Genomic DNA, 15,012 nt, shown 5'->3' with positions numbered 1-15,012 from the left:
ATCCGCGTCAGACATAATCAAAGTGGAAGAATTTTTCTCTTCATGATCAGAGTATAATGGTACATCTCTCGAAGTTAGTCTTTCCTGTCCAGCCTGCTTTTAGTGAGCATCACTGATTCTAGGCACCGCCAAGTTGTATCTTTCATTCATCCAGCTAATTGAATGATTCTTCCGTTCTCCCAGATTGTGCAGATGTTCAATGTGCTCCGCTTGTCCAGAAGGGCATCAGCCTTGTGATTTCCGAAAAAAAGTATCTTACATCATGAGGTATCGTTATCCTAAATAAGATACTTCAACTCCCAGGACAAAGTTTTTTTCTGGTTAATGTTTCATTAGGCTTTATCTACAGCATAAGGCTGCTAATTACATGCTCAACCTTTCTTTATTCGTGTGAAAGGCATGAAAGAATCACAAGACGTTTTGTTATAGGCTATATATTTAGATATTAAACAAAAACAGGCGTTACATTGCACTGAATATTTGTTTACTTAGTACTAGTAATGGTATCATTCATTCGAAGTCAAAACATAAACCGGTATTGTTTTGTTTGTTTTTGTAAGAAAAAAAAGGGGGTAAACTATCTTTTGAATCATCAAAAGGTTTACAAATAGAAACCCATTCCTTTTAATGAGCTAATACATGTGACCAATTAATTGGTACAGAGAATACTTCTTCTTCAAGCCATTTTTCATAATTTTCTTTAAATTCATTAGATAACTCGGTAGATTGACTAAGTACATTCATTAAACAATTATCAACTGGTTTATATTCAGGATCAAACCAATGATCAGTATAATGACGTTGATTAAATTGATCAACATTAGTACGTAATGAACATTCTTCCACTTGAAATTGCCATGGTAATGCATCAACATCTATAAAGTATAATTTTAATTAAAAGGTTTGAGTACAAAAAAATATGCAACAAAATTGATGTTAAGTTAAGTATTCAATAAGTTTAGATTTGTGTGTGTGTTAAACTTATGGCTAAAACCTACTATGGTTTGTACTACTGATGTCGATAGATGTAAGTAGTATGTATCATCAATCGAAAGTGAAAGTACTTGGTGACAGAAAGCTAAGAAGATCGAGGCGAAGAGAACTAGAACAAAGAGTGATTGGTGTGGAAACGAAGGAACAATGAAGTCTTAGACGATTGATTGATATTTTGCAAATGAAGAATTTACTGTATAGTACTTTGATTTAAGGGAAGCGGAAAAGAGGAAGGCCAAAGAACACATTATGCCGAGAGATTGAAGCAGATATGAAAAGGATGAATAACAACTGGAAAGGATTGCCCAGGACAGGTTTGAATGGAGAATACTGGTGGTGGGCCTATACTCCTCAACAAGGGGTAACAGGCGTAAGTAAGTCTTAGATTTAACTAAGAGATTCTGTAATTTTGTGTTCAAACATATTTGGTCGTCTCCTGCTTGTGTTCTCGTTCGCTACACTACTACTTGTTATGAAATATGCATTTTGTCCACATAAAATATACTTTTACCGGGACGCTCACTTGTTGACTTAGAATACGCCGATGACATAGTTTTATTTGGTGAAGACGCTGACAAAATGCAGAGTCTTCTGTCCACTATAAGCAACTATGCAGGCATGTTCGGGATGCGATTCTCTCCTTCGAAGTGCAAAATGTTACTTCAGGATTGGGTTGCATCGGCACCTGAACTAATGATAGGGAGTGAAGTATTTGAGCGTGTTGACCGCTTCACTTATCTTGAGAGTCTCATCAGCCCTTGTGGTCTGATGTGTGACGAAATCTCAGCACGGATACAGAAGGCTCGTCTAGCTTTCACTAACTTGCATCATTTATGGCGTAGGCGAGATATCCGTCTAGCAACCAAGGGACGGTTTTACTGTGCAGCAGTCCGTTCCGTCCTACTTTATGGCAGTGAAACATAGTCGATAAGAGTAGAGGATATTCGTAGGCTACTAGTATTCGATCATAGGTGTCTTCGAAGCATTGCTCGTATATCCTCGGACCATCGGGTAAGTAATGCAGTTGTTGGGAAACGGGTACTAGGTAAGGATGGCAAATCGATTGACCAAGTAGTGAAACTTGATCAGTTGAGATGGCTGGGACATGTGTATGCCCAACCACCGACTGCCCCGACGTGCAATGCTTTATGGTGTAGGAGCAGGTTGGAAGAAAGCTAGGGGCGGCCAGACCAAAACATGGCATAAATCCATGAAGTCACTGACAAGTGGACTGAGCCATTTTAGTAGGTGTAGACTACCTGGTTGGGATTCGCGAGGTGATAGCAATCGATGGTTAGAGACCTTGAATGACATGGTTCAAAATCGTTTGCAATGGCGAAGTTGCATCCACTCTATTTGTTCTACTGAATTCTTCATGTCTCTATCTTTTTTCTCTCTCCAAATTTATTTCATTGGATTATACTCCTTGAATAACATCTTCAAACCCTAATCTTTCACATATTGCTTTTACTCTTACTACTTCTAGCACTATGGGATTTGAATCGACAACTGAATCTCTGTGCTAATGTGGTATGGCAACTCGAACTGATGTACGTACATACGAAGTTCTACGTTGTGACTGACTGACTGACTGAGATTTCTATCAGAAATATGTAGAATTGTCGACGTACATGGGATATGAACTATATATACACTATATCGTTGATCAACATTAGTCAAATCTATTAATATTGATCTTCCACTTAAGTTTTAACATTCTGTTATATGCATCTTTACATTCATTCATGTTTCTTCTGCCACTCATTCAGTATTCATCTTGATAAGCCCCCAAATGCCCTAGTAAGGCCGAGAGTGGGGAGAGTCCGCTCTCCCTCTCGAAATGCTCTCACATGCACACAACCACTACCAGGGAAGTTCTACTCACTGCCTTCTCGTGGTGGGGGTGTTGTTCACAAAATCGAGAGACTGAGAGTCGAATATCCGTCGCTTTAACCGGGTTGGTGGTCACGGAAAGTCCATCTAAGGGAGTTGGAAAACCCCGATAACAAACACATGGGCTCCAGTATCCTGAAGTAGCAAACGGCGTATGAATCAATTGTTGGTCACCGGCTACCATGGGACTGCATCTCCTCACGATGCTCCACTGCCCTGTGGATCAGATCTTTAGGTCAAAGGCTCCGGGTGTGGGCCCCTAAGAAAACCACCTGTTTCAGTCTGGGCACCTGGGCAGTATCGTAGCCCTAATACAAATCAAATGAGATTTGTGTAGTGCATAATTATGTGATGCCTCTTTGTACGAATAATTATGTGTTTTAATAAATAAATAAATAACATCTTGATAAATTCATTTCATCATGCTTATGTGATATGACAACTCCGACTGAAACACATTTATACCCAGCTCTATGTTGCTTATGACTGACTGATTATCGTTGTTGAGGAAATTCATCACATTTCATTGTTTATACATTACTGTTTAGTTATATTACGAATGGTTTACTCAATTTGCAATATGATTTAATAAACCTGATGTTCCATAGAACGTCGATGGTGTGCTAAGATCAGGTTAAAGGAAGTCTACAAGATGTTGTGGACCTAAACCTTATTCAACTGATTGGTACCTATCAGTAAATTACCTCTTCCATATTAGAATTTCAACACAATGGTACAGTATGAAACTCTTCAGCTAGTCATTCGGATTGTGAATGACTTGTTGTAAAACAACGATATATATATTCATAGGTAGTCCATCGTTTACATTATAATGAAAACAAACACTACAAACTAACTTACCATTACCATAAGCCCAATCATCTGTTAAACGATGTCGAACTTTTTGATAAATCGCAGACATAATTGACATATTATTTTTACGCCATTGACGACCAAAATAACGACTTTGTAATTTTAATAATTTTAATACATATAATTGAAGCATTGCATGTCTAACACGTAGTGCACGTTTTAGAATTGGCGCAGATTTAAAAACTACAAGAAGCTATAGAAAAAAAATAAAGAGTTGTATTTTGAATTGTTAGCCTATTATAGGAAAAGGTTTAATCTTAACTTAAAATCAACTTGTGGATCGGTAGAATGGTTAGAATCGAGTACATGTTCAAGAATGGAACTTCTAACTGCTTTCAACTCACCCTTGTGGAACTACACTGGGACATGTTTTCATATGCAAGTTGAAAGCGAGCGCTGGCTATAGCCTATATACCTAGCTCCACAAGAGCAGGTGAACTGGTAGATGTACACGGAAGCGACCAGAAGGGGAAGCTTATCCTTTATGGATACAGAAAACAAGTTCCTACTAGTGAACGTTATTCGCAGTTTTGCTGCATAGAACGTTTTTACCGCTGCTGTTAAATGATTTTTGATTGCAACATATGTTCGGTCACCTTTGAATTCTAGATCCATATAAAGCTACAGTTTGATAATGAATTCGTTGAGGAGATCCCCTCGTTGTGTTAGGATATTCACAGGAATATCCCAAAAAATTATCTCGAATGTAAAGTGGCATGTTTTCAGACTCTTCACATATTTTACATGTTACTTCCTATTGGTCATTATTTACAGTTGTCCTAACTATGACTCTCATGTGTCGTTTTCCTATTGGTCAATTTTGAGTTGTCCTAATTACAACCTTTACGTGTCCTTCCTTTCCATTGGTTACTGTTAATAGTCATCTTAACTGTATAAATATGCCTTGTCTGTAAACCATTTTTGTTCTGCTGCTGACCCCATAAACAATTCTCGTTTAACGGCTGTGTTCTGACTTATTGGTGTTGGGGAACAGTATTGGGGTCGAACTAGGATATCTGAATTTGGTCAATCGGTAGAATTTCGTGTAGTCCTATCGCAATACGTAATATTTGGGCAATTTATAACACGTTGAACGTCATATTTTTAATGTTTAAATGGGAATTATATGTCAATATTTCAAATTATTAGCCAATTAGAAAAAAAAGTTTATCTCAGGCTATGGTTTAAGTAATCCTACTGAACTATAATTCATTTTGCTACTAGACAAATGAATGAGGGGACACATTTTCCTTTCAAATTTTGATCAGTGATTCTCTACAAATGAAGTTGGTATTCTTGTGACTTAATGAGGTGCAAGTTAGTGGTAGGTATAATTATATTTGTTGTCAATTTATGTTATTCAGTGTAATCTGTTCTTTTCATTGTGTTAATTTATATGATCATATTCTTGGACAGTTTGGTGCATATTTTTTTAAATGGGATTGAAAGACATTATTTAGATCAACAGGTCTGATCTATTTATGGTTTAAGATATCAATATAGATAAGCATAGATTAATAAAACGCATTTTATTTCAATGAGATTAATAAAGATTATATGTAAATTACGTCGGTTGATTCGTACTACATACCATATAAGTATACAAACTAAGGTCAGACGAGAACCGGTGCTTTCAACGTGGTACAGTCGAGAGTGCGGAGAGTCAGCTCTCCCTCTCCATATGCTCTCATATGGCCAAGCGTATATAACCTCTATCAGGGAAGTCCTACTCACTGCCTTCTCGCCACAGGGGTGTTGTTTACGAAATTGAGAGGACAAAAAGCGAATGTCCAGCGCTTTAACCAGGTTGGTGGACACTCCGTTAATGAATACTAGTAAGGGAGTTTTGTTTTGTAAGTTACGTGCATTAATTGTGCAGTTTTCATCGTTTTTCTAGACATCATTAGCACATACTTTAAAAAGAAGTTAGTCAATAAAATTTCCCTACAATCATTTATCTACATAGATGGGTTAGGTCAGTGATTGATAAAACCGCTTAGAAGAAGTTAGATAATTTCAACTTACAGTGGTGGAAGACATGGTAACAAATGTTAAACTCACTATAATCAAATAAACGTAAAGAATTTAACTACGATCAGTTATCGATATTAGGTCCACAAAAATTTTGATCAAGAATGTTATAGAATTATTTAAAAGCCCAGGAATAAATTTGCACAACAATACGAGGATTTCAAGGCATTCGAACGATATCTTAATTTTCTAACTGAAAGATTTGGAAGAAAGAACAAGTGCCAACAGACTGGAGAGAAGGATACCTCAACAAGATACCAAAGGAAGGAGATCTCTGCAAATGCAATAATCACACTACTATTGGTACCAGGAAAAGTTTTCGAAAGAGTTTTGCTAAAGCGGACGAAGGATTCATTAGACGCCCAACTTCGAGACCAATAGGTCGGATTCCGTAAAGATCGGTCATGTACAGACCAAATTGTGACACTTCGGATCATCGATGAACAATCAAATGAATGAAACTCGTCACTGTACATCAACTTCCTTGATTATGAAGAAGCATTTGACAGTGTAGATAGAAGAGCCTTATGGAATTTTCTCCGACGCTATTGAGTATCTGAGAAAATCATCAACATACTGAATTCATTCGACGGACTACACTGTAAAGTAGTGCATAAAGGATAGCTGGCAGACGCATTCGAAGTAGAGACTGGTGTCAGACAAGGTTGCTTGCTCTCTCCCTTTCTTTTTCTCCCAGCATATGACAGCCTGATCAAACACAATAACGCCCTCATTATTCTTGTCTTTTATAATTTTTACAGTTTTCCATTCAAAATTTTTTTGATGGAGTTTTTTTCCCTGAACTGGATGGTTTATTTGTGGAGCTTTTTACCTAAGTTTGTGCTGATTATGCCGTTCAGAAAAACGACGAAAGCTCCACGATCAAACCATCCAGCTCAGAAAACCAAACCCCATCAGAATCATGTTTTGTTCTACACATTGACAAGTGCTTTCTCATGTGTAGATTTTAATACACTGATGACTACAGATATTTTCAGTATATTAAAAAAGATAAGGTTAATTGTAGGACTCTTATATCGATACACATTCACCGTTTTATATAAAGAAAAACATACCATAATTCTTGAATGTTTCCATTTAGTTAACATATTCAATATTCTTAATAGATTAATACATGAAAACATATTACGCCAACAACAGGAAACCCAATCACCAAACTAACAACAAAAAAAAGAGAATTTGATCATACTACTAATAATGCTGTTAAGTTAAGAAGTAAAAAACAAGGGAAAACAAGAATGATAATCAATAACAGTTTATAGATCAGAAGGGGTTTTGGTGGAGAATTTAGTATTTTCATAGTTGAAATCATGAGTCAATTGAAGCTAGACCACCATCGAAAAAACCTGGAAGCACTGGACGGCCATTTCGTTCTATTGTGGGATTCCTCAGCAGTGCTCATCCACGATCCCGCCTCGAGAGATTCAAACCCAGGACCTACCAGTCTCAAGCCAGAGCACTTAACCGATAGACCACTGAGCTGGTCGGCATCCAACGGTGTTAATGTCTAACTTCAACCAATCCATAATAGGACGAAACGTCCGTCCAGTGCTTCCAGGTTTTCTATGGTGGTCTAGCTTCAATTGACTCATGATTTCAACTATGAAAATAACAATTTACTCTATATCGAATGTACTATTCATTTTATAAGATTTGCAATTCAAAATACATAATCAATTAGTTATAATTAACGCAGAACATAACTTCAGGATATGTTAGCACATGTGTATCAGTACACAAATTGTCATATCATTGTTGGAAGGGTCCTAGAAATATTCCTCATCAAAGCTCTTGGAGGCTCAAAAACGTTTCATTCAATCAGCGTCAAATAGGATATTCGCAGAAACGTCTAAAAGATGCGGAATCATGTTCCACGATTTTGATTGGGTAATTACCTGTACTGGTACTATATTTAGTATGATTACGTACATTTTCAGAGGCCCAAGGTCGTGTGTAACTCTATCAATACCATTGTATTATCTGCACATAAACCAACCTTGGAAAAAAGGTTCTATTATGATTCGTATTTGCTCTCTAGTGTTCCAGTTAATGTGTAGAAGTATTTGAGGGGATCGGAACTATCTAGGAAGACAGTTTAGGTGTATCGGTAGCAAAACGTGTCAGTTGTATCAACACAACGAGATGAAATCATCAAGATAGGATGGTGATGTTACAAGAGGCAATTCAATAGTTGAAAGTCACATACCTTGGTCATTAAGGCCATTACTCTACACATTGTCGGTAAAGTGTACTTTATTTACACTACTCTCAGGTCATTCCAAATTGATACTATAATATTAGTATAACTGTTATATCCCCTGGCGAATTATGAATCATAAATCTGAGGTCCATTTATGGACAAATACAATATGCCCATTCCCTATTGGATAGTTGTTAAATAAGTGACCTAATCGTTTCCGTGTTCCTCTTATCATAACCTTTATTTTGACCTTGGAACTATTATTATTGATTACTTTCCCCCTAGCTACAGCCACATTGGCCAATTACTGTACAAATGTTATTTTTCTATTTTTGGTATATTTTGGTCTGTTTGGTTAGTATATATAACCCAGTATGCTTGTAAATAATGATTCATATTGCTGAGGCTGTTATTTGTGTTCTGGACTTAACGGACTGGGCTAGGCAGATAGGAAGGACCGAATAGCACCCAATACTGTTCAGGCCAGAAATTCATACGTTATAACAATTGGCGACGGGGATGGGATTCTGGAAAAAAAAAATACAGCAGCCGCTGACGTCATTTTGGAATTAAATAATCCATAATAATTGCCGGTGTTTTTTGGATTTATTATTATTATTTGCATAAAAAAATGGCTCTAACTTCCGATCAATTTCAGTTGCTAATCCAGCGACAAGAGCAGCGCTTTAGAAAGAGTCAATTGGATTTCATTGACAAGTTACACGCGAAGCTGCTGAATCACCCATGCTTCGGGGGTGCAACGGAAGTTGACGCATTAATTTCAAAATTGCGTACAGAGCTGGAAAACGATTACAGAACTAATGAATATGCCGGCGAAAGCCTCAATGAATCCATACAAAGCAATAATTTAAGCGCAGCAGTTATACATGATCAGCCCAGTAGCCCAGTACTACCTGTTTCAGAGACATGCCCTGTACACGGTCCAAGTCTTATTAACCCTGAAACAAAAAGTGCGAGCAATGAATCGTCCAGTTCACAGAGAGACAATATCTTATTAAGCGCCATTAAAATTGCTGCAGTACCCGCCCACGAAGAAACGGGAAACAAATCGAGCAGTGTATTGAATACAGAGGCGCCAAATGAATTTAATCATGATACGGAAAATGTTTCTAATGAATCTAATGATCAAAATTCTGTAATTGTTCTACCAGATTTAGATTATTTTGATGATTCATATGTTCCTGTTGAATTCTCTTATAAAAATGAGAGAAAAATGTCAGATGTATTAAATGATAATCAAGAATCCAATACAACTCTCATAGATACTGATTATCCTAATGATTCATTATCTACTAATGAGGTTCCGAGGAAATTCAAGGAAACTATATCAGAAGAATCAAATGTTGGTGACCTCGAATCAAATGTCGTCGATCCTCATGATCTCTTCAGTTCTAATGCATTCCCTGTTAAATGTGACAAACATATCGCATTAATAGTAACTTGGCTATATGAGGATCCAACAGTCTTTCGTGGGGGAGGGTGAATTCGAGAAATTTAAAATCCGGATATCAACTCCGGATTTCTCAAAAAGGGGAGGTGTTATATCCCCTGGCGAATTATGAATCATAAATCTGAGGTCCATTTATGGACAAATACAATATGCCCATTCCCTATTGGATAGTTGTTAAATAAGTGACCTAATCGTTTCCGTGTTCCTCTTATCATAACCTTTATTTTGACCTTGGAACTATTATTATTGATTACTTTCCCCCTAGCTACAGCCACATTGGCCAATTACTGTACAAATGTTATTTTTCTATTTTTGGTATATTTTGGTCTGTTTGGTTAGTATATATAACCCAGTATGCTTGTAAATAATGATTCATATTGCTGAGGCTGTTATTTGTGTTCTGGACTTAACGGACTGGGCTAGGCAGATAGGAAGGACCGAATAGCACCCAATACTGTTCAGGCCAGAAATTCATACGTTATAACAATAACCAATAATCAAATTATTACCTTTTTAGGCTAAATTGTATTTTGTCAAGCAAAAAGTATAAATCCTGCTTTTTTACTGGCTAATGTGCTCCCCATGAGATTCAAACCCGTGTTATCCGTTAGGATAGTTTAATCCCACAGAAAGCCAGTTGAAACTAAAGTAGCTTAGTAGTAACATTTCTCTATGATAGTGAGTAAAATGATTTTGAATCATAATGGAAGCACCGGTTTCAGTCAAGATTGGATATACTTCCTATTGATACGTTTCAAAAATAACACGAAACCTAAGCCAAGGACAGTTTCTTGTTGACTGTATACAACTACTTAACAGTAGCATCCTTCATATGATGACTTATTTCAACAAACATGAAAACGATCTTTGACAAGATCTTGTCATTCTATTTACCATCTAACATGAGTTAATGAACAGAATTGTCATTACTGTTCATTTGACATCTCTACCACGGTTCATATACATCACGAATGTAATGGATCAACGTAATTTCATGGGAACATTTTTTGATGAATAGGTTACACAAAAAATAAAACAAACAACTTACAACCATATCGATCGATAGTGCTTCTTGTTCCCCAATTAGACGAGCTGGAAATTCTAAACATGAAAGTCTGGGAGATACGAAAATAAAGCGACGAGAAGTACATAGACAAACAAAATTGTGTTCTTTCGGTTTTAAATCATGGACCAACTCTCTAGTTAAATAATCAGTGAATACCGAGAAAGACTTGACGCCAGTTTTCAACTGTGATGAAACCTCTTAGTACAGTAAACATCCATGACTCAAATATGCATTGAATCTGAGCATTTCAGGCATCATGATGATTACTTAACCTTTAGACTAATCCCCAGTGCTCCCGACATATTAATGTTTGTCTACTTACAGAGTTTTTGTTGATACTATAACTTGAGTATCTGTTGAAAGTATCTAAGATTTTTAAGTTCATAGGTTATACTGTTATACAATTTTTTCAGGGAGGTTGATTATTTATTTATTTATTTGAACACATAAATATTGGTACAAAAGGGGCACCAGATATATATGCGCCACACAAATCTCATTTGATTTGTGTCAGGGCTGTGATACTGCCCAGGTGCCCAAACCGAAACAGGTGGTTTTCCCGAGGAGCCACACCCGGAGCCTTTGACCTAAAGGTCTGGTCCACAAGGCAGTGGAGCATCGTAAGGAGGTGACCAACGATTGATTCATACGCCATTTGTTCCCTCAGAATACTGAAGCTCATGTGCACCATTGATTTGGAATAAGGGTTTTCCAACTCCCGTAGGTGAACTTTCTGTGTCTACCAACCCGGTTAAAGCGCCGGACATTCGCTTAAAATCATCAGATTTGTTTAATTATTGTTTTGCGATGTTTAAGCTACACAAGTGCAAAAACGAAAAGAAAAACTTATCCATCAGTTATACACAGTATAGAATATGGGAAACATGTTCACTGAACAATGTTACCAGATCATATCACACCACATCATCAAAATAAGATAAGCTAGACAAACCAAATTGAATAACTGGACAAGGAGAATCGCATTCTTATTAACTGTGATACCACACAATAATAATGAAATGATATAAAAGCAGTGAACTGATTCACTAACAGGGCTTAGCAAATTCTACGACATTTTCATTGCCACTCATTCTTGGTAATGTAGCATAGTTTCACAAGGTAATTTGTTTTGAAAACACGTACTCGAACTATAAGCTAGTATGATCAAAGCTTTCGGAACCCATCGACTAGTGAGTCGTAGGTTCGTACTCCGCATCATCTAATTTGGTTTGGCCAACCGAATAGTACTAGAATCGTTAACTTACACACGAATGGTGTAGCTTGCAGTTAGGGCATAAAAGCTTGTACATTGATTACCATTTACTAATAAATTAATATGAAATATCTAAGACCTACAAAAGATTAATTCACACAAGGAGTGTCCATTGACTCAAGATCGCAGATAATACAATGTTGACGGATGTCAACTAGCACGAAATCTAAGTCAGTCAGCCAGTCAGGTACAACATTTTTGTGGGTAATTTTCGTGTTAGCTCCATACTTGTTGAGACCCCACCACTGGAGACGGAAATCCATGGGATAAGGCGATGTGTGAATTTTTAGGGTCGACCTTTTCTAACCACACCCTTCCTTTGCGAGAGGGCAGCATCGCTGTTATGCTGGTTATCTGAGGGAAACACCTTACTGCTGTCACACCTCTATACAGTCAGAAGTACGACTTCGCCTTCGTACGTTGGGTTTGATGCTTTTAGTCTTACCGCTCTTCAACCGACCTGCCTGACTGGTATGGTAGGACCTTGAGGAACGATTGTTCCAGCCAGTACAGCTCGATTGGTTCATCACGATAGGCAAGCCCGACCACCACTTCAAGGTAGCAACAACTATCGGGTACGAAACCTAAGCTAACCAAGGTTTCCTCCGGATTACTTCCAATCACCTGACATAAAAGCTTGTATGTGAACAACATTGTCTTGTATTATTATCATTATTAATTTTATCAAGACATTACATAATCCATTAAGGCATAAGATAAAAATAACTTACGTATTTTTCGATGTAATATAAAGTGTAATTTCTTGATTGAAAAATTTCAAAATCAATGGTATACAATTAGCAAATACTAAATATTGTGAGACATATTCAAACTGAAATATAAAATACAATGAAGCATTTAATGTATTCTATACGAGAAGGATAAGAATTAGTTGGTTATAACATGTTTATCAAAGGAGGTACATCCGACTGACGAGTCTCAGATAAGACGAAAACTGCGTCCTAGATTCCATTGTTAGCTACCAACCATCTTTGCTTGCAAACATCAAAGCGCTCCTATTGATTAATTATAATCAACACTGTGCCCTCAAATGCCCTGAAACGGCTAAAGGTGAACAGAGTCTGCTCTCCCTCGAAATGCTTTCACATGACCACACTCATACGGCCACTGTCAGAGAAGTCCTATTCATTGCATTCTCACGGTGAGGGTGTTTACGAAATTGAGAGAACAGAAAGAGAATTTCCGAAGCTTAAATCGTGTTGATAGGTACGGAAGATTCATCTAGGGGATTTGGAAAACTGTGGTTTCAAATACATAAATTGAATAATAACTACAATGTACGGCGCATATATATTTGGTGTCTACCTGTACCAATGTGTTAAACATTTGGAAAAAAACTTGAGGCAACAGTATGAAAAGTACGTATGAAAGAATACCGAAACTGAAAATCTAAAACGAGATAAAAATTCAGTGTTTTCTTCTGATTTACTCCTACATCACTTAACATAACCTATCGAGGTAGGTGGTAATTAAAGGCTACACATTGCCAATTATTTATTTTATTTATTTATTTAAACACATAAATATTGGTACAAGGAAGCACCAGATACATTTGCGCCGCACAAATCTCATTTGATTTGTGTCAGGGCTGTGATACTGCTCAGATGCTCAAACTGAAGCAGGTGGTTTTCTTGAGTGGCCACAACCGGAGCCTTAGACCTAAAGGTCTGATCCACAAGGCAGTCTAGCATCGTAAGAAGATGCAGTCCCATGGTAGCCGGTGACCAACAATTGATTTATACGCTATTTGTTCCCTCAGGATCCTAGAGCCCATGTGTCACCATTGGTTTGGAATCAGGGTTTTCCAACTCCCGTAGGTGGAATTTCCATGTCTACCAACCCGGTTAAAGCGCCGGACATTCGCTTTTCGTCCTCTCAATTTTGTAAACAACACCCCGGCCACTGTCAGAAGGCAGTGAGTAGGACTTCCCTGTCAGAGGCTATATACGCGTGGCCATGTGAGAGCATTTGGAGAGGAAGAGCGGACTCTCCCCACTCTCTACCGTACCAGGGCATTTGGGGGCACATTGCCAATAATTATGAGGGCAGTAATATCAAACTTCAATTAGAATTTAAATATTAGAATTATTTGTGAAAAAGGAATAGAAGTTTTAAAGGAGGCACACTGTTGATTGACACTACGCAATTTTATTAAGGCTCGGTTCATATATATTTGAGAGGTGGAGATTTATGCATCTATACAGCAAAAACTATGTACATCTTGATTTGCTTTAGGAATTCAGATTTCTTCTCATTCTTAGTCTCTTCACTCATGTACCACGTAAGGTTCGTGTATATGGAATATGTATCTTAGTATCACAATCGGACGACCGCACCACGTAACAAGACGAGACTATAGAACTGAGAGTTGGGAATAATATATCACCCTGGATTTTGAAGAGCATAAGAAATGCATGCAATACAGCCAATGACACTAGTTTTACGCCATGTCAGTGAATTTTTCCAACCACTGATTACGAGTATCGAACCGATTCAAATCAGAAAGTCTCGTACTTTCAGACAACATCACTTAAACCACCAGTCAATGATTCCATGAATTGACATCATATCTTGATCTTTCTCACTCCTCTATATCAGCTAGCACTGTATATAAAGGTATGAGGTGTATATTAAACAAACTGTTTTATAAACGTAAACTCTGTACACACACAATAGTATCAGTTTAATCTAACGAAAATTTAGATCACAAAATGATGTTTAGGCCCGATCATAGTGAATTGTGATTGACTAACCACCCATGTGGATAGATAATTGTGAATATTTTGTAGTGTATTTTCTTAACCTTGTGATTTCTTCGTCATATACACATGTTAAAGACGGACTAATATCGGGTTCTTTATCTGAGTTCATTTGACGTATAATAGATTATTCATTAGCTTGGTATCTAGTATAAGTGTGTGACAATCGTATAGGTCAATAAAATCAATCTTACTGTTCATCCTAGAAAACCAAACATGTTATCTGTGCCCGGAAAATATCGACCTTCATATCACTGAACAACAATCGGAAATCATGAGAGTATCATTTTGATGGAGTTTTGTTCTCTGAGCTGAATGGTTTGGTCGTGGAGCTTTCATCGTCCTTCTGAACGACATCAGCAGCACAAATTACCCGAAGTTTGTGTTGATGATGTTGTTCAGAAGGACGAT

General features: G+C 37.3%; 2 protein-coding genes across 2 annotated transcripts; one reads left to right on the top strand and one right to left on the bottom strand.

The window, feature by feature from the left end:
- Positions 1–422: 422 nt before the first annotated feature.
- Positions 423–3,908, bottom strand: Smp_086920 (hypothetical protein). Its single transcript, XM_018790683.1, has 2 exons — positions 3,748–3,908; positions 423–875 (listed from the first exon to the last, which is right to left on the bottom strand). Exons 1-2 carry the CDS (start codon positions 3,890–3,892, stop codon positions 625–627), a joined length of 396 nt encoding a protein of 131 aa, XP_018646079.1. The 5' UTR covers positions 3,893–3,908; the 3' UTR covers positions 423–624.
- A 6,623-nt stretch (positions 3,909–10,531) lies between these two features.
- On the top strand, positions 10,532–12,573 carry Smp_133500 (serine/threonine kinase; the record flags this gene model as incomplete). Its single annotated transcript, XM_018790682.1, has 2 exons — positions 10,532–10,597; positions 12,553–12,573. Coding segments are annotated over 2 exons (87 nt in total), but the record flags the coding sequence as incomplete, so codon positions are not given.
- Positions 12,574–15,012: the final 2,439 nt, after the last annotated feature.

Source organism: Schistosoma mansoni, assembly GCF_000237925.1.
Source record: "Schistosoma mansoni, WGS project CABG00000000 data, supercontig 0041, strain Puerto Rico, whole genome shotgun sequence".
Classification (NCBI taxonomy): Eukaryota; Metazoa; Platyhelminthes; class Trematoda; order Strigeidida; family Schistosomatidae; genus Schistosoma; species Schistosoma mansoni.
The sequence above is the reverse complement of the archived record's forward strand: the minus strand, read 5'-3'. Positions and strand labels throughout refer to the sequence as shown.